The following is a 22,828-nucleotide window of genomic DNA, read 5'->3' as shown; positions in this document are numbered from 1 at the left end:
ACAGGTCGTCACAGAAACGAGGGATGGATCTGAAGTTTATCGAGGGACTTAAGTGTTGAAAGTAAAAATAAATGTTTGACTTATTTATGAGTGGGGCCCGTTTGGATCCTAATAATTTCAGTGGGACAAGTTTTAATTGTCATTGCTCAAAAAAAATAATGAATTAAAATCGATGATGTTATGAATTATTGACATATTTAAGATTGCAATTACGTTGAGTGAAAATTATTTTGTGCTTTTGCCATAACAAAACAAGGTTTTGACAAAAATGGCGTAAATTATGAAAAAAAAAAGACTGATAAGGACGGATAAACCTGAAATTGATAAAGGGATTTAAGTGTTGAATGAAAAAGTAAAAACATAAATAAAAATGAACTACTTCTACCATTTTTATGACTGAGACTCTTCCTGGTCCCCAAGAAAGCAGTGCGAGGCGAGTGGAGGAAAAACGGATTTATTGACAGAGATGTGACACAATGTGATATTGATCATAAGCAGCGGCCATTGAAAGAAAAGAAGAAATCCTCGTCATGACGTCAAGGCCATGAAACGTGCGATTTTACAGCTACCAACGTTTGATCTTGAAAGTCTTTTAACGGCCAAAGAAGAATACATGGAATAGCGTGAGGAGCAGTCGGACGAAGAACAAAGCACATCTCCATCTCATCTCCGAGTGTGATGACGTCCCTCAGCGATGGAGACATCTCCCTGTGTTCCAGTGCACAAAGCATCCTGGAGGAAGAAGACCACTCAGCACATTCCCGACAGAAGCAGGTGAATCCAAGTTGAACATCATCTTCACACAAGAACATTTGGAGGTGCAGACAGTCCATGTGAGCTTACTCAGCCTTCAGCCGCCTGCACGTTCTCGTCGAGCTCCACGCCGCCGTGGCGAGCTGCGGGACAAACGCAAACGGTGAAGGAAGAACATCCAGAAGGTGCCTCGTCACTCACATCAGATCTTTGAGGTGTGACTTGGAAACATGACGAGTCAGCACACTTGATGTCTCATTTGGCTGATCCTCATCATGAGGACTCCTGTCAAAAGTGAGATATGCCAGACTTTGTATTGCGTGTGCTCACAGGAGGGACTTTTATTGTGAAGGAGTCAGCTCCAGTTGGGCTTTTCCGGCTAAACTTGTAACAAAGGTCCACATCAGACCTCCATGTGAGTGACGCTTCACCACGGCTTTGTTTCTTGCGGCTCAAAGAAAAGATGTTTTACTTACCAGCTGGTTCGTACTGGGCTGAAATGAAAGAGAAACAAGGTGAAGTGGACTTTTCCCCTCACGTCACGCCGTGTTTCTACGTGAGAGTGTGCGCTCTGTCTCTGTGGATCTTTGAGTGTTTGGCTGGAAGGCAACTAAAAGATGGCCGCACCTTTGCAGCCCGGATGAAAGCATCAACTCACGGCCTGGACCGAGTGCACCGAGAAGAAGAAGACAGAGGACATTGGCGTCCCTCACCTTGTCTGTTTCTGTGACGCCTGACCATGATGATGATGATGATGATGATGGCCGCCACAGCGAGGACCGCCGCCGTGGCAGCGAGGGCGACGCTCAAGTTGTCTGTGGAGAGCAAAAAAGCACAAGTGGAGTGACAAAGCATGAAGAGGAAACCTTCATGACTACTTTGCATGCAGACGTCAAGCGTTGTCATGGTGACATGGATCAATAATGGTGACAGGTGGACTTGTGATGGGAAACATCTCCAACTAAATGTGTCTTTCTCACCTTCATGGCTTGCGTTGCTCAGGATGCTTCTTCTCTCCAGCTTGGTGACCAAGTCCTCCTTGACGCCTGACAGCTGAAACACACATTCGTACTTGCCCTCCACGTCGGCCGTCACCTCCACTTTCAGCGCCACCGACATCTGGAAGGTTCCGTCGTGGTTGGGGAGTATCTCTCCGTGCTCCACGTCCTCGAAGATCTGCTCGCCGTCTTTCCTCCAAAACAGGTCGGCACCGTCGGGGTAGAAACCTGTCGCCATGCAGCTGACCGGAGAGGACGGCGTCTTCTGGAGCAGGAACACCTCTGGAAGCTCTGCACAGGAAGTGATGTCACGTGTGAACACAGGACAACGTGGGGAGAAGGTGTGGATGGAGAGAAGGTGTGGATGGAGGTAAAGATGGAGAGAAGGTGTGGATGGAGAGAAGGTGTGGATGGAGGTAAAGATGAGGAGAAGGTGTGGATGGAGGTAAAGATGGAAAGAAGGTGAGAATGGAGGTAAAGATGGAGAGAAGGTGTGGATGGAGGTAAAGATGGAGAGAAGGTGAGAATGGAGGTAAAGATGGAGAGAAGGTGTGGATGGAGGTAAAGATGGAGAGAAGGTGTGGATGGAGGTAAAGATGGACAGAAATTGTAGATTAAAGTAAAGATGGAGATAAGGTAATAACGGAGGTAAATATGGAGAGAAAGTGTGGACGGAGGTTAAAATGGAGAGAAGGTGTGGATGGAGGCAAAGATGGAGTGAAGGTGTGGATGGAGACAAAGATGGAGTGAAGGTGTGGATGGAGGTAAAGATGGACAGAAAGTGTAGATTAAAGTTAATATGGAAGAAAAGGTAATAATGGAGGTAAAGATGGAGTGAGAGAGTGGATGGAGGTAAAGATGGAAAGAAAGTCTAGATTGAGGTAAAGCTGGAGAGAAGGTGAGGACGGAGGTAAAGATGGACAAAAGGTGTGAACGGAGGTAAAGATGGAGAGAAGGTGTGAACAGAGGTAAAGATGGAGGGAGAGAGTGGATGGAGGTAAAGATGGAGAGAAGGGGAGAATGGAAGTAAAGATGGAGAGAAGGTGAGAATGGAAGTAAAGATGGAGAGAAGGTGAGAATGGAAGTAAAGATGGAGAGAATGAGGTAAAGATGGAGAGAAGGTAATAACGGAGGTATATATGGAGAGAACTTGTGGACGGAGGTTAAAATGGAGTGAGAGAGTGGATGGAGGTAAAGATGGACAGAAAATGAGAACAGAGGTAGAGATGGGGAGAAGACAAGAACAGAGGTAAAGATGGAGAGAAGGCGAGAACAGAGGTAAAGATGGAGAGAAGGCGAGAACAGAGGTAAAGATGGAGAGAACGTGTGGATGGAGGTAAAGATGGAGAGAAAGGGAGAACGCAGGTAAAGATGAAGAGAAGGTGAGAATGGAGGTAAAGTTGGATAGAAGGGGAGGATGGAGGGAAGGAGAGAATAAGGTAAACATGGAGAGAAGGAGAGAATGATATAAAGATGGAGAGAAGGAGAGAATGATATAAAGATGGAGAGAAGGAGAGAATGATGTAAAGATGGAGAGAACGTGTGGATGGAGGTAAATATGGAGGGAATGGCGGTACAAATAGAGAGAAGGGGAGAATGGAGGTATAGATGGAGAAAAGGTGAGAACAGAGGTAAAGATGGAGAGAAGGTTAGAGTGGAGGTAAAGATGGAGAGAACATGTGGATGGAGGTAAAGATGGAGAAAAGGTGAGGATGGAAGTAAAGATGGAAAGAAGAAGAGAATGAGATAAAGATGGAGAGAAGGTTAGAGTGGAGATAAAGATGGAGAGAAGGTGTAGATGGAGGAAAAGATGGAGAAAAGGTGTGGATGGAGGTAAAGATGGAGAGAACGTCTGGATGGAGGTAAAGATGGAGAGAAGGGAAGAATGGAGGTAAAGGTGGAGAGAAAAGGAGAATGGAGGTAAAGATGGAGAGAAAGGGAGAACGGAGGTAAAGATGAAGAGAAGGTGAGAATGGAGGTAAAGTTGGATAGGTGAGGATGGAGGGAAAGATGGAGGGATGGAGAGAATAAGGTAAAGATGGCGAGAAGGAGAGAATGGAGGTAAAGATCAAGAGAAGGATATAAAGATGGAGAGAATGGAGGTAAAGATGGAGAGGTTAGAACGCAGTTCAAGATGGAGAGAACGTGCGGATGGAGGTAAAGATGGAGAAAAGGTGATGATGGAGGTAAAGATGGAAAGAAGAAGAGAATGAGATAAAGATGGTGAGAAGGTTAGAGTGGAGGTAAAGATGGAGAGAAGGTGATGATGGAGGTAAAGATGGAGAGAAGGTGAGAACAAAGGTAAAGATGGAGAGAAGGTTAGAATGAAGGTAAAGATGGAGAGAAGGTGAGAGAAAGAGAGAAGAGTATAAAGAGACAGGGTGTAATGTCAGTAATGTTCCTATAGGGGGAGTGCTAACAAGTTAAAAGGTGAAAGTACATGTTGTGTTTCTACCTGTTCTCATTAGGACCTCCTTCCCATTGTTCACATGCTTCTTCAAGTAAGAAGGACATTCCTCAGTGTAGTAAAACTTATAGTATTCTAGTAGATGTTTGTCCTGGTCCAACTTGAGTTTGTCGGGGAAAGCTTGTTGTTTTGCTGCAGTAAATGTCCATGTCTTCATGTCCAACGTTATGAAATCTTCTCCATCATAACCTTCCTGACGCCAACCTTTAACTTCATCAGTCTCATCATTCCATTCACATCCAAACATCCACTGGAGAATGTGAACACCTGAGACACACACACACACACACACACACACACACACACACACACACACACACACACACACACACACACACACACACACACAGTATTAGTGTAGGTTATTATGGGATGGACAGAGACAAGTATCAGTGCAGTAATGTGTGTTTACTACAGTATAAAAAGAGTACATCAAATACATTTAAGTAGTAGAAAGTTCAACATAAACAAACCTCCAGTTTGGTTGAAACGCTTCTTAAGAACTTCAAGGTTGTGTTTGCCAATCAACTCATTACCAACACCGATCTCTGTTTCTCTCTGCCAGTATTTTGGATCCTCTGCTGTGATTTTGTTCATCCAGTCCTGTTTGGCTTCTGCTTTCCTGCTGTTGCTGTCATAGTGAGAAATCTGAACTCCATCAACATAACCAACACTCACATACTCTGGGAAGTTTGGAACTTGAGAGGACACAGTGTAGAAATACTGCAGCGTGTGAATCACTGTAAGAAGAAAACAACAACAGGATGACTTTTTATTATTTTGTTTCATGTTCAACAATCTTGCACTGTGAATATTTTAGCTCCTTCCGTCTTCAGTCGGGTCTTAAAGTGAACATCAAACACTGCTAGATTTCACAGTCAAGACTCACATGTTCTATGACAAATACAACACATTAATAATATTACTAACATCTGTTGACAGTTTGAACATTTTGAAAATAAACATATATTTTCTACAATGGAGGCTGAATAAAAAGTACAACAGAGTTGAACACAACCTGTTCTGCCCATTTGATGTCGACTCTTACTGACATCTTGTGGCGGGGTGATGTTACTACACTTGATTAGTTTCTGACACTTCCGTGTTTGAAGATTTGTGTTCGTTCTTACAAGCCTTGGAAAAAATAAGTCTTTGAACAAGAAACACTAAAGTCAAAACAAATAAAGAGCCTAAACGGATTCATCTGCTTCTGTAACCTTCTTGGAACATTTTAAATTTTTACTAGGAAAAAGGGAAAACAATAAAATATGTTTAAAAAGAACCAGGATTGAGGATTAAAGGTCTTAAATAATACAACAATAATTTAATTAATAAGTATCAGAAATGATCAGAAGTCAAATAAGTGAAGGCACGAAGAGGATTTATGAATAAAATATTAATCAACTTATAAAAAGGACTTACCAGGCGTCACCCTGTGCATTTGCACGACCAGAAGAAAGAATAAAAACAAGTTCATGATGTCAGCGCGAAACAAAAAGATGTTTGCCACTTTTAATCCCGCAGAGAAAGACAAAAGTGACGAACACTCGCTTGACTCGCAAACAGGAAAAATGAACCAGGAACTGTCGCGGCTCTTTTTATAATACTCCAGCTGAGCCAATGAGGAGTCAGCATTCTGTGACGTCACAGTTAGGAGAGAAAACGAAACGCTATTCTGCACAGAAAAGTGGCAGCAGTCAACTGACAAGAAGTCTTCTACTGGACTCACTAGAGAGCGCCCCTTGTGGCCACGTCAGGTAAATGCTTGTGTGGCTTTTCTGGGAAATCACGTGACTTGACAACAAAAAGGTGTGTCAAGTTGGCCGCCAAACTTGGAAAGAAAAGAAAGAAAGAGGAATGAAGGTGAGATTGAGAGTTAAAAGTAATGACAGGGCTGGAACATCCGATCAGTGATCGTATTGTAGTCCTCTCAAGAAAGCATCAATACAAATAATGATTGATAGACATAAAGTCGCTACACCGCAGGACATCCTCACTTCTTTTTATTTCACGTCTTAACTTTCACCTCCGTTATGTCTCCCAAGCGTGAGGCGTCCCTGCTGGGGTAACGGGACACGCATCTGCCTCGCATGGGTTCGATTCCCGGCCAGGGTTGCATCAGGAAGTTTCATCCTGAGTAAAAAAGTCAGCAGAAAGCCTTCATGAGATGGACTCGCTGTGGCCAAAGTGCTGAACGTGGGGGAAAAGTGTGAGGCAGACGCTTCTGCTGGCAGAATATCAAAGAAAGTGAAAGTAAAAGTAGACACGGTAAAGCCAAACATTGAATGCATGCTTGTTTCAAGTCACCTAAACTCGATGGTGATCATTTTTATTTTTATTTTGTCGTACCTGTCAAAGGTGAACACACTTATCCACGTAGGTGAGTAGTAACGAGTTACATTTACTTAGATAAGAAACACAACTTTTACTTTGCTATATAACATATTCAATATATGTATAAAAATATACATTTAGGCCTCCACTCAGGCTTCATCCCAGGGACCCCAAAGGATTTTGGTCAAAAAAATATTTAAAATGTGTCATTATTTTTGTATTATTATTATTCCAGGTTTAAATCTGTAGATCAACATTAGGTCTATCTGTCAATATAACCTTTTCAAAGATTTAAGTTGTATGCCCTTTTTGTCAAAGAAAACCGTCTTTTGTTATGGAAAAAAACACAAAATATGCAATAGTTTCCCCCAATAGAATTTTAAAGAGGAATATTTGAGATTATATAATAATTGGAGCCTTAAAAAATTCAACACATAAAAACATTGATTTTAATTTCTTTTTATTTTTTAGAAATGACACAAAAGAAAAATCCTACTGAAATTATTGGAGATCCAAAAGTGTCCTACTCATTAGAAATAACAAAATATATTTTTTTTTACTGTTAGCTTTAAACACAATCATCTTCAGATGAACTTCAGATCCATCCATCAAGTATATATATATATATTATTGGTGTTTATGTTTTTTCTTTTTTATATGGCAAACACAAAATATGCACCATTTTCCCCAAAAAATATCTCAAAGTGGAATATTTAATGTGGCGTCGTTGGAGCCTTGAATAGGTCAATAATCCATAATGACATTGATTTTGATTTATTATTGTTTTTTTAGTAAACAACAGCCTAGATGGCAGCTTTGTGTTATTAGAGTAAACATTGCAACATTTTCTTTTCACATTTCACCTGTTTGCTCTTTAATAGCACTTTTTTTTATTTTTATTGTATTTTTTGAATTTGCTTTGGCCATTACAAAATTACCCGCGGGCCGCAAATGGCCTCCGGGCCACACTTTGGACACCCCTGTACGAGGATGACGGAATGCAAAAACAATAACACATGCCCTTCTTATTTATGATTTACTTTTTAAATTTGACCTCAGTTCTGTACGCTGCTGCTGGAATTTTTAATTTTCCTGAGGGAACTCTACTGAAGGAATCAATAAAGTACTATCCTTCTATCTATCCTCGCTCATCCATGCGGACTTGGCTCTCTTGGTTGCTTTGTTGGGTCTGCTCCTGTCTCCGGCCATACTCCCCCCACCACAGCAGACGTTGGCGTGGAACACCACAGAGTGTATATGTTTGTTTTTTGTTGTTGTTTTACTTTTGCGTCTGGTTGCATCAGCTCTCCTCTTTTAAAGTCTTTAATGTCCTTTGTGTTCTTTGACGTTTCCCTCTTACACACATGTTTATGTGTGGTATGGCTATGAGGTTTGTTTCCCTTGGCCTCAGTCTGGACCCCCTCTACAGGGGCCCAGATGTTTGCTGTTGCACAGGCATGGGATAAAGTGTGTAACTTTTTGTCTGTAATATACATCATTGCAGTTTTTTTTTATTAGCATGGATGTAATCTAGGAACAACATTTCATAATTAATATCCAAAACCCCTGTAGCGGTAAAGTCCTATACTTTTACTGCTACTGGTTGCCGAATATAAATGAAGCTAGTTCAGACGTGTGCAACCGGCTAATAATTGAGGCCCAGAATTGTGTCCATGTTTAACCAAAATATTTACTAACATAAAGTCACAATTATATAACACACTTTGTTCAAAAACGGAAAATACACGGGAGCAAACAAACACTAGCCTGGCACAGTCAAAAACTGTTGCGCCTCTACTCAGCAACACCTGGGCAAGATCCTGACTCCTCCCTAAATATCCAGGCACTTGGCCTTGGAGCCAACCCCTTGAGTGACGTCATCAATTTGACAGACAGAAAGTGTATTTGGCTCTAACACACCAGCCCCTAATTGCTGCTGGCGTGACGAACAGAGCGATTTAATTTGGAATCGATAAAACAAAAATAGAGCCATAATACCAAAAACAAACACCTCTTTGGTTTTCATGTTCCCTTTTGCAATAATGCAGTTAATTTACTCAATACCTTCACCTAGAAGGCATATCTTTGTAACAGGTCTTTAGATGATAATCCTTTTTGTTTGCAGACAAACTTTTTTCATTTGTCCACTTTTGTCGCTCTTGTAGCAACGGTAAATATTCGTGAAACCACCTGTTCCAAAAAAGGTCAGCGATATATTGCCTCTGCCTCCATTTCCTTATGCACATCCAATACAGGTGATCTATTACCAACAGTACATGTAGACTGTAGCTGTCTTCTTTTCCTACTCCTGGCCATCAGCTTTCTTCGTCACCTTGGGGGTAGGAGAGCTTTGTTTTCTTCTCAGTTTCCTCCTCTTCTTCTCCCAAAGGACTCTCGGGGTCGTTTTCTTCCTCCTCTTTCGGGGAACTCTTCTCTTTTTGGACTTGGCATAGTCGCTGTCCTCGTCATCTTCCACCATGAAGTCTTCATCACTGCCAGACTCATCAGGATCCAGGTAAGCTTCCTCTGGGTCATCCTGCTCTTCATCCTCACGGCCTCCGTCACCCAGAAGGATTTCCCGCTGTTTCGACACGGCCTTGGAGACTGCCTGGCGTATTGTTCGCATTCGACTGACTTTTCTTTCATCGTCACTGTCATCTGCGCTCCGTTTTCTTTTTGGTGTCTTCCTGCTGGGCTTCTCTATCTTGGGCTTCTTTTCCTTTTTTGACATATCCTTTTGATCTTTGGATCCCTGCTCATTGAAATTATGCATGTACTGGTTCATAAGCGGTTCCTCCAAACTGTTAACAGTAACTGTGGGGCGTGTCACTGCCTTGTAATGGCCCATTAATCACCCACCCCAATAGGGTTCTGACAGCATAAGGTCCATCTCCGTGGCTGTTAATCACCTCCCGTGGTTCCATTCACTTTGAGGCGTTGGAACCAATTAACAGGTCCACGTTGGCAGTTATCCGAGGAATTTTAATGCCTTGGAGGTAAGGCCACTTATCAAGTTCTGCCTCACCAATCAGATTGTTAGTGTACACGGGCATCTGCCTTTGAGTGAAGACATCAGGAAGCTGAAAAAAACTTACTACAAGTAAGCTGAGAGATTTCCAGACCACTGCTCGGGACCACCTTACTGTGCCCCAAGGTGCGCAAGTGGATTTTTGTTTTTCGGCCTTCTGTGTTCAGCCTGTTCACCAATTGTTCAGAACAGAGGGTCCCTGTGCTTCCTGGATCTAGGAAAGCATATGTCTGGACTATCTTGCTGCCGTTTGAGTACTTCACTTGAACGGGCAGGATGGGTAAAATTCCATATTTGCCAGCCCCTGTATGGCCACAAGTTGAGGATTTAGTGCAAATATCTGCTTTTACCTTTGGAAGTTGGCTATTTTCTCCACTTTCCAGATGCCTCCTGTCAATATGTAGCACTTTGGGATGCGTCTTGTTGCAGTAAGAGCACGTGATGCGCCTGTCGCAACTCTTGCTCAGGTGCCCTGTGCACAGGCAACCAAAACACAGGCCTTTTTCTTTTAGAAAGTCAAGCTTTTCCCTGTGTGCCTTATTTTCCAGTATCGGACAGTCCTCCAATGCATGTTCACTTGTACAGTAAAGACAGGAGGTGTTCACAAACCTATTGAGGTGTGGAGCCGGTGTAGGTTTAACGACAACTGCCACATGAGTTGCGAAACTGTTCCTTCTGAACTGTGATTTGCGTTGATGTATAGGCTTGGGTTTGGTTACTGCTTTATTTCGAAGGATGTTTTGAATGTCGCCAAAGACAGGATCCGAAGCAATTCTGACTTGCTGTTCAATAAATTTCACAATGTCTGTGAAACAAGCACGTCGCCTTTGTTGGTCAACAATGTCGGCTGCTTTTCCTCTCCACTGCTCCCTTAATTTGTGTGGCAGCTTTTGTATGAGCATCTTCATGCTAGCTGGCATGTTGAGTTTGTCCAAGTACTGCAGCTCATCCATGGCATTGGAGCATTCTCACAAGTACAGTGCGAAAGCTTGGAGATTTTTTACATCCTCAGACTTGATGTTTGGCCATGCCATAATTTTGTCCATGTAGGCTGCTGTTATTTTTGAAGGATTTCCAAAGTGTTCCCTTAGTAGGCGTTTTGCTGTAGCATAGCCTCTCTCTGTAGGCATATAGAGGCAACTGCGCACCAACTCTCTGGGCTGTCCTTTGGTAAACTGCTCCGGATAATACAAGCAGTCACCACGATCATTGCTACTTTCCCCAAAAACCTACAATTAAAAAGTTATTCAGGAGCGCTCCGTATCTTCCATTGTGTACGCGTGTTTGTCAACATGTGTGCGATGACAGCCTGTGCGCTACCTGTCAGTACAACAGCCAATCAAATTACATCCATATTGTTTTCGTCACCCAGCATTCATCCAATCAAATTGCAGGAAAACCAACAAAGAAGAGCTTTCAAACAACAGAAGAATAAGTGAATAAAATTATGCCATAAAGTGTTTCGTTCGGGTATTAAAAGTACGACTTGGTCAACAAAACAGGAATCGCCGTATGCAAAACATGCGGTTGGAAGATTACAGACGGAGACGCAACAACTTCCAACTTCGTTCGACATTTGAAGTTGCACAAAGAAGGGTACGTTTTGAATGTAAGCTAACGTTTATTGGCTGAGTAACGTAACTTGTATTCGTTGTGTAGTTAAATGAGTGAGGCTGTAAACTCACTGCTAACGTTAGAACCATAGACATCTTATAAGTAGACACAGCATCGAGCGCTTCTGCCTATTGCCGCTGACGTGACGCGCGGCCGCCATCTTGGAGTGGTGATCCGCTCCACTCAGGGCAATTCCTTTGGCAGGAGCAATGAATTGTCAGCACATTTAATTCATATTAACTCACTGAATACCACTGATACTCACGCGCTTTTTTTGTCATACGTGTAACTATGATAAAAGACACATGTCTTGGCATGTTCATAATTTGCTTAACAGTAATAGAATATTCTTATATGCTATAAGTGACCAGACGTCGGAGATCAAAACTGGGAATATAATCCCAGAGAAGGGGAAAAAAACAGTCAGCTATTTTTAAGTTAAAGAAACAATATGATTAGGTTATATATACATGCGTATATCTTACATAAACAATGTATGAATACATTAGATATCTATATATCTTACGGACCTATAGACCAGTGGTTCTCAAATGGGGGTACTTGAAGGTATGCCAAGGGGTACATGATATTTTTTTAAATATTCTAAAAATAGCAACAATTCAAAATCCTTTATAAATACATTTACTGAATAATACGTCAACAAAATATGAATGTAAATTCATAAACTGTGAAAAGAAATGCAACAATGCAATATTCAGTGTTGACAGCTGGATTTTTTGTGGACATGTTCCATAAATATTGATGTTAAAGTTTTTTTTTTGTGAAGAAATGTTTAGAATGAAGTTGATGAATCCAGATGGATCTCTATTACAATCCCCAAAGAGGGCACTTTAAGTTGATTACTTTTATGTGTAGAAATCTTTATTTAAAATTGAATCACTTGTTTATTTTTCAACAAGCTTTTAGTTATTTTTACATCTTTTTTTTTTTCGAAATAGTTCTAGAAAGACCACTACAAATGAGCAATATTTTGCACTGTTATAGAATTTAATAAATCAGAAACTGATGACATAGTGCTGTATTTTACTTCTTTATCTCTTTTTTCAACCAAAAATGCTTTGCTCTGATTAAGGGGTACTTGAATTAAAAAAAATGTTCACAGGGGGTACAAGTGTCTGCCAAATACTTAAACATATATAAACACCTGAAAGTCTTTATTTCAGCTAAAATCACCAATCTGTTTCACTGGATTCAGAATAAAACAATTCTGTCTTACTCAACAAAGTTAGTATTTGAATATTGTTACTTGAAGACTTATCGGTGGTTACAATAAAATGAGAATGCATCATAATCAGTGGCGGCTGGTGAATTTTGTTTTAGTTGGGCCTGAAAGTTTGTAAACCACATACCTGTAGTGGGGTCATCCTCCCCCAGAAGATTTCTTTGTGATTTTCACATACAAATATTGTAGTTCTTTGCTCCTGCTTAACTCTGAGGTAATATTATTTTCACAAAATACAACCAATAGTATGTTAATGTAAATTCTTACTTGTGAAAAGTAATCCTCCAATTCCTATTTTCAACAGTCCGCTCAATTGAGCAGGAAAACGCTGAATACCAGCCCAGCATCTTTTTTTTCTACCTGTCAAATGTTAGTTTAGGCTGTTTGCCGGCTCCTCATCACCACTTCAAGATGGGGGCCAAATTGCTTGCGTCACAGCAGCCAATTCTGCGTCTACTTATAAGATGTCTATGGTTATAACGTCATTGCAAACACGGCAATCTGTTGCGTCCACTGCAGATGTTACCTTATTCATACTTATTGTCAAGTGATTTTTTTTAAGCAGGGTTGCATGAGGTACCTACACATAACGTTACGTTAATGAATGTATTACACACACAGTAACGTAATATTAGACGGCGGTCAGCAGCACCGCGTATTTTAGCCACCTACAAAAAGACAAACATAGTCAAATAAAGGTCAGTTAAAATGTATACTATATTAAGAATATGTGTACATATTGCATAGGGCCCTGACATCTAACAAGTACAGCACTGTTCATTGTTATGTTCATGTATTTGTGGTTTTTCATGTGTACACAGACATAAACACATACAGTATGAGATGAGATCAATGAGATAAGGTGACAACATGACATAAACTGCTGATGAACTAGTTACAATGCAATATTCCATGGAAATACAATGTTAACACTTTTGTGCAAATAAGTACAGTTGCACTTGTTTTTTCAGATGTGTTTGTACTGTAAAGGAATGAGTTAAATGTTTAGAATAACTGGTTAATAGTGCTATTATGAAGTGCAATGTCAGCACTGTTTTTTTTAATAATAAATACATACAGCGTTTTAAAAGCATACACAATCTGTGTACATATATTAGTCTGTGGTTAAAAAGACTTGAAATGACTCGAAACCCAAAATGCAGGACTTGGGACTTGACTTGAGACTTTCCAGTATTGACTTTGGACTTGCCTGTCTTGACTCGGGACTTGACTCGAGACTTGAGGGCAAAGACTTGAGACTTACTTGTGACTTGCAAAAAAATGACTTGGTCCCACCTCTGGTAACGGGACACGCATCTGCCTCGCATGGGTTCGATTCCCGGCCAGGGTTGCATCAGGAAGTTTCATCCTGAGTAAAAAAGTCAGCAGAAAGCCTTCATGAGATGGACTCGCTGTGGCCAAAGTGCTGAACGTGGGGGAAAAGTGTGAGGCAGACGCTTCTGCTGGCAGAATATCAAAGAAAGTGAAAGTAAAAGTAGACACGGTAAAGCCAAACATTGAATGCATGCTTGTTTCAAGTCACCTAAACTCGATGGTGATCATTTTTATTTTTATTTTTATTTTGTCGTACCTGTCAAAGGTGAACACACTTATCCACGTAGGTGAGTAGTAACGAGTTACATTTACTTAGATAAGAAACACAACTTTTACTTTGCTATATAACATTTTATTACCATGGTTACATTCATTTATATCAGGGGTCACCAACCTTTTTGAAACCAAGAGCTACTTCTTGGGTACTGATTAATGCGAAGGGCGACCAGTTTGATACACACTTAAATAAATTGCCAGAAATAACCAATTTGCTCAATCTACGTTTAATAAATAAATCTATATGTATAAAAAAATGGGTATTTCTGTCTGTCATTCTGTCATACATTTTTTGTCCTTTTACGGAAGGTTTTTTGTAGAGAATAAGTGATGAAAAAAACACTTAATTGAACGGTTTAAAAGAGGAGAAAACAGGAAAAAAATAAAAATTAAATTTTGAAACATAGTTTATCTTCAATTTCGACTCTTTAAAATTCAAAATTCAACCGAAAAAAAGGAGAGAAAAACTAGCTAACTCCAATCTCTTTGAAAAAATAAAAAAAAAGAATTTATGGAACATCATTAGTATTTTTTCATGATTAAGATTAATTTTAGAATTTTGATGACATGTTTTAGAAGGTTAAAATCCAATCTGCACTTTGTTAGAATATATAACGAGTTGGACCAAGCTATGTTTCTAACAAAGACAAATCATCATTTCTTCTAGATTTTCCAGAAGAAGAATTTTAAAAGAAAATTCAAAAGACTTTGAAATAAGATTTAAATTTGATTCTAAAGGTTTTTCGAGATTTGCCACAATAATTTTTTTGAATTTTAATCATAATTGAAGAAATATTTCGCAAATAATTCTTGTCGAAAAAACAGAAGCTAAAATAAAGAATTAGATTAAAATGTATTTATTATTCTTTACAATAAAAAAAATTAATTTACTTGAACATTGATTTAAATTGTCAGGAAGAGGAAGGAATTTAAAAGGTAAAAAGGTATATGTTTTTGAAAATCCTAAAATCATTTTTAAGGTTGTATTTTTTCTCTAAAACTGTCTTTCTGAAAGTTATAAGAAGCAAAGTAAAAAAATAAATGAATTTATTTAAACAAGTGAAGACCAAGTCTTTAAAATATTTTCTTGGATTTTCAAATTCTGTTTGAGTTTTGTCTCTCTTAGAATTAAAAATGTCGAGCAAAGCGAGACGAGCTTGCCAGTAAATAAATAACATTTAAAAAATAGAGGCAGCTCACTGGTAAGTGCTGCTATTTGAGCTAATTTTAGAAGAGGCCAGCGGGCGACTCATCTGGTATTTGCCTTAAAACTCCACAGACATTTTTCGACCCGTATGTACAGTCACCGTGTGCTCGGAGAAGAGGTAGGATTAAATATAAGTCTTACTTCTTAATATTCCTTTTCAGATTTGTTGAAAGGTGCAAATGGAACCATGTGATGTTACTTGACGTAAACATGTCTGTAACAAATACATCAAAACCATAGCCACATGTGTAATGACTAACATTTACATAACATTTTGTAGATGACATTGCATGTCTTGTCTTGTTCTAGTCTGTCTTTTGAACGTACAAGTAAATGTCTTGTTTTTAGTGTGAAGTTTAACTGTTGTGTTTATTTCGTGTCATTGTGAAGTTTTTTGTACCTGAAAATCAGATATCCCGGCCCCCCAGACACATTTTTTCCTCTAAATCTGCTCCCCAGGTCAAAATAATTGCCGAGTGTGACCGTGTGTCTTGGCTACCACTCTTTACCGCATCTCTCCATGAACCCCGATACAAACATCCGACCAGGAGCGTTGGGCTGCAGTGCATTGTGGGTATGCGAGTCTTGTACATGATCATGTTCTGTCGGTTCATTTGCAAAATAAACCAGAGAGCACAACTCAGCTTTGATGCAAAATGAAAGTAAAAAGTCATGTTGGAATATTTTCAAAAACTCAGCTCGGATTAATTACTGTTCTCTTGGTAGTGGAGAAGTGGGGGTTAGGGGCCAAGGTGGTCTCTGATCCATCTTTGACACGGCAGATAAAGGGCTGGGAGAGGTTAGACCGAGGAGGCATGGGTTTTTTTTTATTTTTTTACTACAGCCGACGAGGCACATATGTTTTTCAAATTAGACTGTGTCGTATTTTGGGGGAATCAAACAAACATTACAAAGAGATTCTAGGACCAGACAATCCATTGGATTCGATACAATTATCTTATTCAGGAATTACATTTTATTTTGAAAAAGTTATCAGTAATCTGGAAATACGTGTTATTTATTGGAATTGTAGATTGAAAAAGAAATAATCAAAAGCCATACATCATGAAACAGGCTACAGAAGTACAACACATCAAAGTTGAAAGAAACAACAAGCCCAACTTTATATTCATGAAAATGTGCTTTGAAAAGTTTAACAAATGCCCCAAGGGAGCGGTTTGCCTGGCATGGGATGAGATGCTTATCCATGGCGATGTAGAAGCTGTCGATCTTGCTCTTCTGACGGCCAACAGCGAGGAGGTATGGCTGCCGACCCTGCTGGTTGCGGAGATGCTCCTCCATACTGCAGCATGACTTAGGTTGAGAGAAGGAAACTAAGTATTAGACACCAGAATATTGTGCTGCCACAAAAAAACATTATTAAAGTCATTATTCAAACATCCTCTCAATCTCAGTGCAAAGATCGGAATGAGTGTTAAGACTTAATTTAAGTTTCATTCACTTTTTAACTGCCTTCATTTTCACATGTGGCTAAGAACATGACACATGACAAGTAGTTATCACTTTCATAATATTACCTTATGAAAGACAACAAGTCTCTCAATGGCATCACATGCACTGATTTTTGGAGACTTCGGTCCTCCTGGTGGTGGTGGAAGGAGATGTATGAGCAACAACAGGGAGGCCATTTCATGGTCGTAAGCTGAGGACAAAGATTCACAAGAATTAACTCAAGAATTTTCACATTTCCTCCATCTAATGTTCATATTTATTCCAAATATCAGATACATTTTCAGAGATACAGGAGATACTTTAAAACAAGAAAAACAAATACAACTCACGTTGCCTCATCACTTCCAATGGAACATTCTGCTGACTGTAACAAGCGCCGCAACTCTGGTGCTGAAGTAAGTCGCTTAGCCTCTTTTATGATGTTTGGTTTGAAGAACACATCCCACTTCTGAAGCAGCCTGGAGGATGTCTCATCATCAAATAGGAGAATGAAGTCTTGCTCCACCTTTAAGAAAGAAGATATTTAACTACCACCGAAGGAAATACTTTCAAATGTCAGGCTGCTCCAAACATCTCATTCCAAACTTACCAATCCTTTTGTATCGAGGAATCTTGGGAAGATGGAGAGGATATCAGCACTTGTACCTGGGTCATTAACAAGCTTCTGACGGTGCTGAAATGTCTCTCTCATCTTCTGGAGAATCACGGAATTGTCTGTGGTATGGTTGAGCAAAGATACTGCCTCTTGACAAGCATCCCCATCAAGCTGATTGTCGACATTGACAATCCTTTGGAACTTTGGGCCTCCTGAAGAAAGGTTCAAAGAGCTACTTGATGGCGCCTCAGATCCACGCCGAATTTTCCTTTGGACTGTTTTCAGACGCCAAGAAATGTATCCTGTGCTACTAGCAGTGTACAAAAGACTGTCTCTGAAACGCTTGTTTTCTTTTTGTGTCATTGAGTTGCTTGAGTGTAGTTCACTTTTACGACACTGGAGGGGGCATTGAACACATCACTATATCAGCAAGCTCTGAAAGTTACGGTGAACTTCGATGTCATTTGTTTAATTGACAGTGTGCGTCAATACAAAGTGAGTTACTTTATATACACTTTAATATAACCTGTTTTGTGCTTAAAACTATATTGCAACTCATTTGGTCAGTTTTATTGTTGTCTAATGGCTGTTTGGCATCAGGTTCGCAAGCTAACTGCTAGCTAAATATCATACCCTTATTGGGGCCTGTTTGTAGCATTGGACATGTTTGTTAGCCCCAATTGACAATTTAGAATTATTGTTGTGATGCTATTTAAATTCTAGTAATTATTACATTACTTAGGGCTGGGATGTTCAAATTCTGTGGATTTATGTAAACTGTGTATACACAGCTAAGTAATGTATATTTAACAGCCATGTTGCATGCCTGTGCCTATATTCAATTGTATTGTGGTCGCTTTAGTTAATTTACAATAATTGTATTTGTTTGTTTAGGAAACCACACACATACACAAATGCAAACGAACAATTCAATATACAATTGAACCTGCAAATCTGGACTTGGACAATCTATTATTTCTCCTGCACTCACCTGAATGAATAATTGCTGTCCTGACCCGACACCCTGAAGTGATTGCTAATCCATATTTAACCAGTCATAGTCGTCACTACAAGCAGCATCATAGAAGTGTTCCTGAAATGAAAAAAGATTAAATTCATTGTCATACTTAGTTCATGAGAAATCTCAGAGAATTCATATCAGTGCTATGCACATAGCATCAGGGCCAAAAATTGCAATTATTGAAATAAATGTTGATGCAAGAATGACATGAAAATAGTCATATAAATAATAAAAATAAGAATTACATAGCCTTTCTTGGTGTATGGATCCTTGAGAGACGGGAACAGTGTCACTATGCCAAGAGCATATTCCTCTCTGACTGCTTTAGTGGGAAGGTTTCTGATAGGAGATATCAAATTTTTTAATATAGATCCATGTAATGGCCATGTTGTTATCAAGCACAAAAAAATTGAATGTAAAAACATACATACCCATGACTATCAATCATGTGAGCCACCAGTATGTTGACCATTTGTCGTCTTGTGATATCTGTTAGGGTTTCTGTTGTTTGGTACTCCTGAAGTACTGCTTCACTGCCAGACTTGGCTTTTAACACAGCTTCAATCAACTGATGAAAAACAAAAACATGAAAATGCAAAATATGGTGATAAACAGCTATTCTTGACACGCAAAAACTGTTTTAATGTGTAAAAAAACTCAAGAGAATCAAGCTTTGTTCAAACCTGTTTAGCTGATGTTGCATCATGCTTATTCTCTTTTCGCTGTCTCTTGCGAGGGATCTCATCCATGGTAAGAGTTCCGCTTGAGTTGAAGCTAGAGTCAGAGATCTCAGATGCAGAGGACAAGGACAGGTCTGAAAATTCTAAAGGAATAAAAGAAAAAAACATTTGATCATTTTATTCAGTAGTGTACAGAGTGCCTGATAATACATGATGTTATATCTCACCCTGGCTTGAGAATATTGTCAGCACCACATTGCCTTGTCCAACCAGGTCGCTGAATATTTCCGCATCAACTTCTGTCCCTGTTGCATCCTTGTACATAATGCTTGCATCGGGTGGCAGGCAAAATCTCTCAATGACTGGGAAACAGTATGAGAAAATTGTGATTTATGTGCTTTATGTGCAGTTTCATTTGTCTCACAGCAAATGACTGTTCTAGTTAGATGGAGTCATCCACTGGTGATTTTTTCCCTCAAGTAACCCTGATACTTCTTAAGTCCAAATTTAAAAGTTAAGTATTGGCTTTTCTCAGTTAACTGTTCTTGTGTATAAAATGCTTTACATTCTAGGTGGCGCACATGTTGAGTAAATTATCCCCATTTATAAAGGAATCTGCTTCAGGCATGTAAAGACACCAGAGTATACAACATGAGGTTTTTAAAGAAAGTGGGTCTATTTTTAAACAGTTTTTAAGGTAAGATTAAGTAAATTGAAACACCTTTTTCATGGAATTGGATAAAGTCAAACTGTCCCTCAACGTCATCCAGCTTCACATACTTCTGCTGTTGGTTGTACTTCACCTGGACCAGCATCTTCACTGAGACATGCAAAACATATATTAAAGAAAGTCAATATTTAAAGAAAGAACAGTTTAGAGGTCAATGTGTCACAGTAAAGGATAAGATTTGTTAATATTTTGCAGGGGCCTCTATCAATAAATTTCTTTTTCATTCCTAAATGATTGCTTTATAATATATATATATATATATATATATATATATATGTCTATATTATGTATATATATATGGGCTTCACGGTGGCAGAGGGGTTAGTGCGTCTGCCTCACAATACGAAGTTCCTGCAGTCCTGGGTTCAAATCCATGTTCGGGATCTTCCTGTGTGGAGTTTGCATGTTCTCCCCGTGAATGCGTGGGTTCCCTCCGGGTACTCCGGCGTCCTCCCACTTCCAAAGACATGCACCTGGGGATAGTTTGATTGGCAACACTAAATTGGCCCTAATGTGTGAATGTGAGTGTGAATGTTGTCTGTCTATCTGTGTTGGCCCTGCGATGAGGTGGCGACTTGTCCAGGGTGTACCCCGCCTTCCGCCCGATTGTAGCTGAGATAGGCGCCAGCGCCCCCCCACGACCCCGAAAGGGAATAAGCGGTAGAAAATGGATGGATGGATGGACATATTTATGTATACACGAGACAGAGAGAGGGAGAGAATTTTGAAAGGGATCACAATTGAATATTGTAATTAAAACTAAATGTTAGAGCAGTAACAGTAATTTCTACAACAGAAAAGTCACAATATCATCTGAACAATATCTCACTGGAAACAAGTCATTTTAATCATATTCCTGTTGTCACAACATTAAATAATTTCATAATAAGATTAAAAACACAGCAAAAAAGAAAAAAAAACATTAGTTATTCTTCCTGTCCTATCTCTTTCCTCCTTTCTCAGCTGTTTATGTGGCAGTGAGGGCTGGTTGGCTCTGCCAGCAGAAACTTTTAACACAATCATTTCAGTGGCGAGTTATGGTTAGCAGAAAGTATAAGGACAACGACTGCTAGATTGTTTGCTACAGCTTAAAGATGAGCCAGCATGCTGTGTCAGAGGATAAATGAGAGATGGAGGAGCAAACGGATTAAAAAGTATTTCACATGTTTGCGCAGGTTTTACAGATGTTTGTACTCGAGGTTTTTCTTCACATACAGTACTTACAGTTAGATGTCGTCAAACTGATGTTACAGTTACTGTCATTTCACGGGATCCACCGTAACCTCTGCTCTGCTGCTCACTGACGTGCGTGTGTTTCTGTGCCCCTGAGAACAGAGAGGCTGCAGCTATATTAATTTGTACCAAATCAAGAAAAAAAAAACCCAACAATCAGTTCTTACATTTATATATTCCTAGGTCAAGACAGATTCAGATGCTTGTAAAGGCCCTGGTATGAATTAAATACTAAATTAAATTAAATCTCATTTAATATTTAATACAATGTGTCCATGACCCAGTGAGTACCCTGATAATAAATAACACCAAAACTTGAAGAGTAGCAATAAATGAACCAGTAACTACTGAGCTTATCCCTCCGCAGACAAAATTGGACAAGAGAAACATGTCTCCACAGGTTTTTGCAGTTTTTTGAAGTTTAGAGTGTGAGGGACAAAATAACAAAAGCCCCCACAACTGTTAGTTCCAGCCTTAAATAATATTTTGTACAGTAAAAACTTTGTTTATCATGGCTTTGAGGAAGTGACTTACTGTCATTTTTAAAGTTGAAGTGACTTGCTACTACTGTCTGCTAGCTTAGAAATGCAAGCTAATAGCATGACCGATTTTGTTGTTCAGAACTGGTGACAAAAAAAGCTTAGTTGCTAAAACACATATTCTCCATACATGTTTTATTGTACATGCTACATTTCACAGCATTAATTTGCAGCTGTTTCAGTACATTTGATTAAATTGCACTTACCTTGTGAAACTGCACGAGAGAAGCGAAATGGTTCCTATTGTCTCTTTTCCCTCCAACTGAAGTGAAATGCAGGGCGGGGCTTAATTGCATCTCAGCAGAGTTAAACTAACTCATGAGTGATCAACTCTGTCAAATAACTCCCCATAGCAAAAATTTGCTTGCTCATCTGTTGCTTAATCTCGTATCTTGAGAACATTTTGAGCTTCTCATATCTGTCTAATTCTGTGATCAATTGTTTCTCTTTTATTGCTCCTAAGGGACCCTTAGGAGCAATAAATAAGCTAAAAAGAGACAAGACATCACTGAGACAAAGGAGGTTGAGTTGAGACAACCCTTTGAGCAATATTTGAGAAGTGGGATACACTGACGAGAGCTCATATATGTATGCCATTGATCTCAATTATGTCTCATTTATTTTGAAGGATAATAAAAAGAGAAAGAAACGAGATGTATGTGCAAAAAAAGAGATCTTATGTATGTCTTTTTCATGTCTTGATTATTTCTCTTAAATTCATTATCATATCTCAAATTTGAGAATCATGAGAACAAATTGAGAGTGCAATTAAAATATTCATCTGACTTAATTAGAAATAACACTAAACAAATACTCAAATATTGAAAGGTGTATCACTTTATTTGGCTACACAAAAATACAAAATCTCCTCTCTGAGCTGCAACCTTATCGTGGTAGAGGAGTTTGCGTGTCCCAATGATCCTAGGAGCTATGTTGTCCGGGGGCATAAAGCCCCCTGGTAGGGTCTCCCAAGGCAAACAGGTTCTAGGTGAGGGATCAGACAAAGAGCAGCTCGAAGACCTTTATGAAGATGAAAAACCATGGACCCAGATTTCCCTCGCCCGGACGCGGGTCACCGGGGCCCCCCTCTGGAGCCAGGCCCGGAGGTGGGGCACGATGGCGAGCGCCTGGTGGCCGGGCCTGTTCCCATGGGGCCCGGCCGGGCACAGCCCGAAGAGGCAACGTGGGTCACCCCTCCAATGGGCTCACCACCCATAGCAGGGGCCATAGAGGTCGGGTGCATTGTGAGCTGGGCGACAGCCGAAGGCAGGGCACTTGGCGGTCCGATCCTCGGCTACAGAA

General features: G+C 39.8%; 1 protein-coding gene and 1 long non-coding RNA gene across 10 annotated transcripts in view; both read right to left on the bottom strand.

The window, feature by feature from the left end:
• Nucleotides 1-438: 438 nt before the first annotated feature.
• LOC133552118 (class I histocompatibility antigen, F10 alpha chain-like) overlaps nt 439-22,828 on the bottom strand; it is a 184,903-nt gene continuing 162,513 nt past the window's right edge. For 3 of the 9 annotated variants that reach the window (XM_061899466.1, XM_061899464.1, XM_061899467.1), the window contains exons 6-7: nt 1,230-1,247; nt 439-896 (exon numbers count right to left, since the gene is read on the bottom strand). In XM_061899466.1, the coding sequence (XP_061755450.1) occupies nt 844-896; nt 1,230-1,247 (71 nt within the window). In that variant the 3' untranslated portion in view covers nt 439-843. The other 6 variants (XM_061899468.1, XM_061899475.1, XM_061899470.1 and 3 more) reach the window with 6 other exon arrangements.
• Nucleotides 16,794-18,915, bottom strand: LOC133552139 (uncharacterized). The gene is made up of 4 exons (XR_009806630.1): nt 18,776-18,915; nt 18,590-18,683; nt 17,058-18,416; nt 16,794-16,918 (listed from the first exon to the last, which is right to left on the bottom strand). It is a non-coding gene; the product is annotated as an uncharacterized LOC133552139 (long non-coding RNA).

The sequence above is a fragment of the Nerophis ophidion genome, linkage group LG04 (assembly GCF_033978795.1).
Source record: "Nerophis ophidion isolate RoL-2023_Sa linkage group LG04, RoL_Noph_v1.0, whole genome shotgun sequence".
NCBI lineage: Eukaryota > Metazoa > Chordata > Actinopteri > Syngnathiformes > Syngnathidae > Nerophis > Nerophis ophidion.
This window is presented reverse-complemented; position numbering and strand designations above follow the sequence as displayed.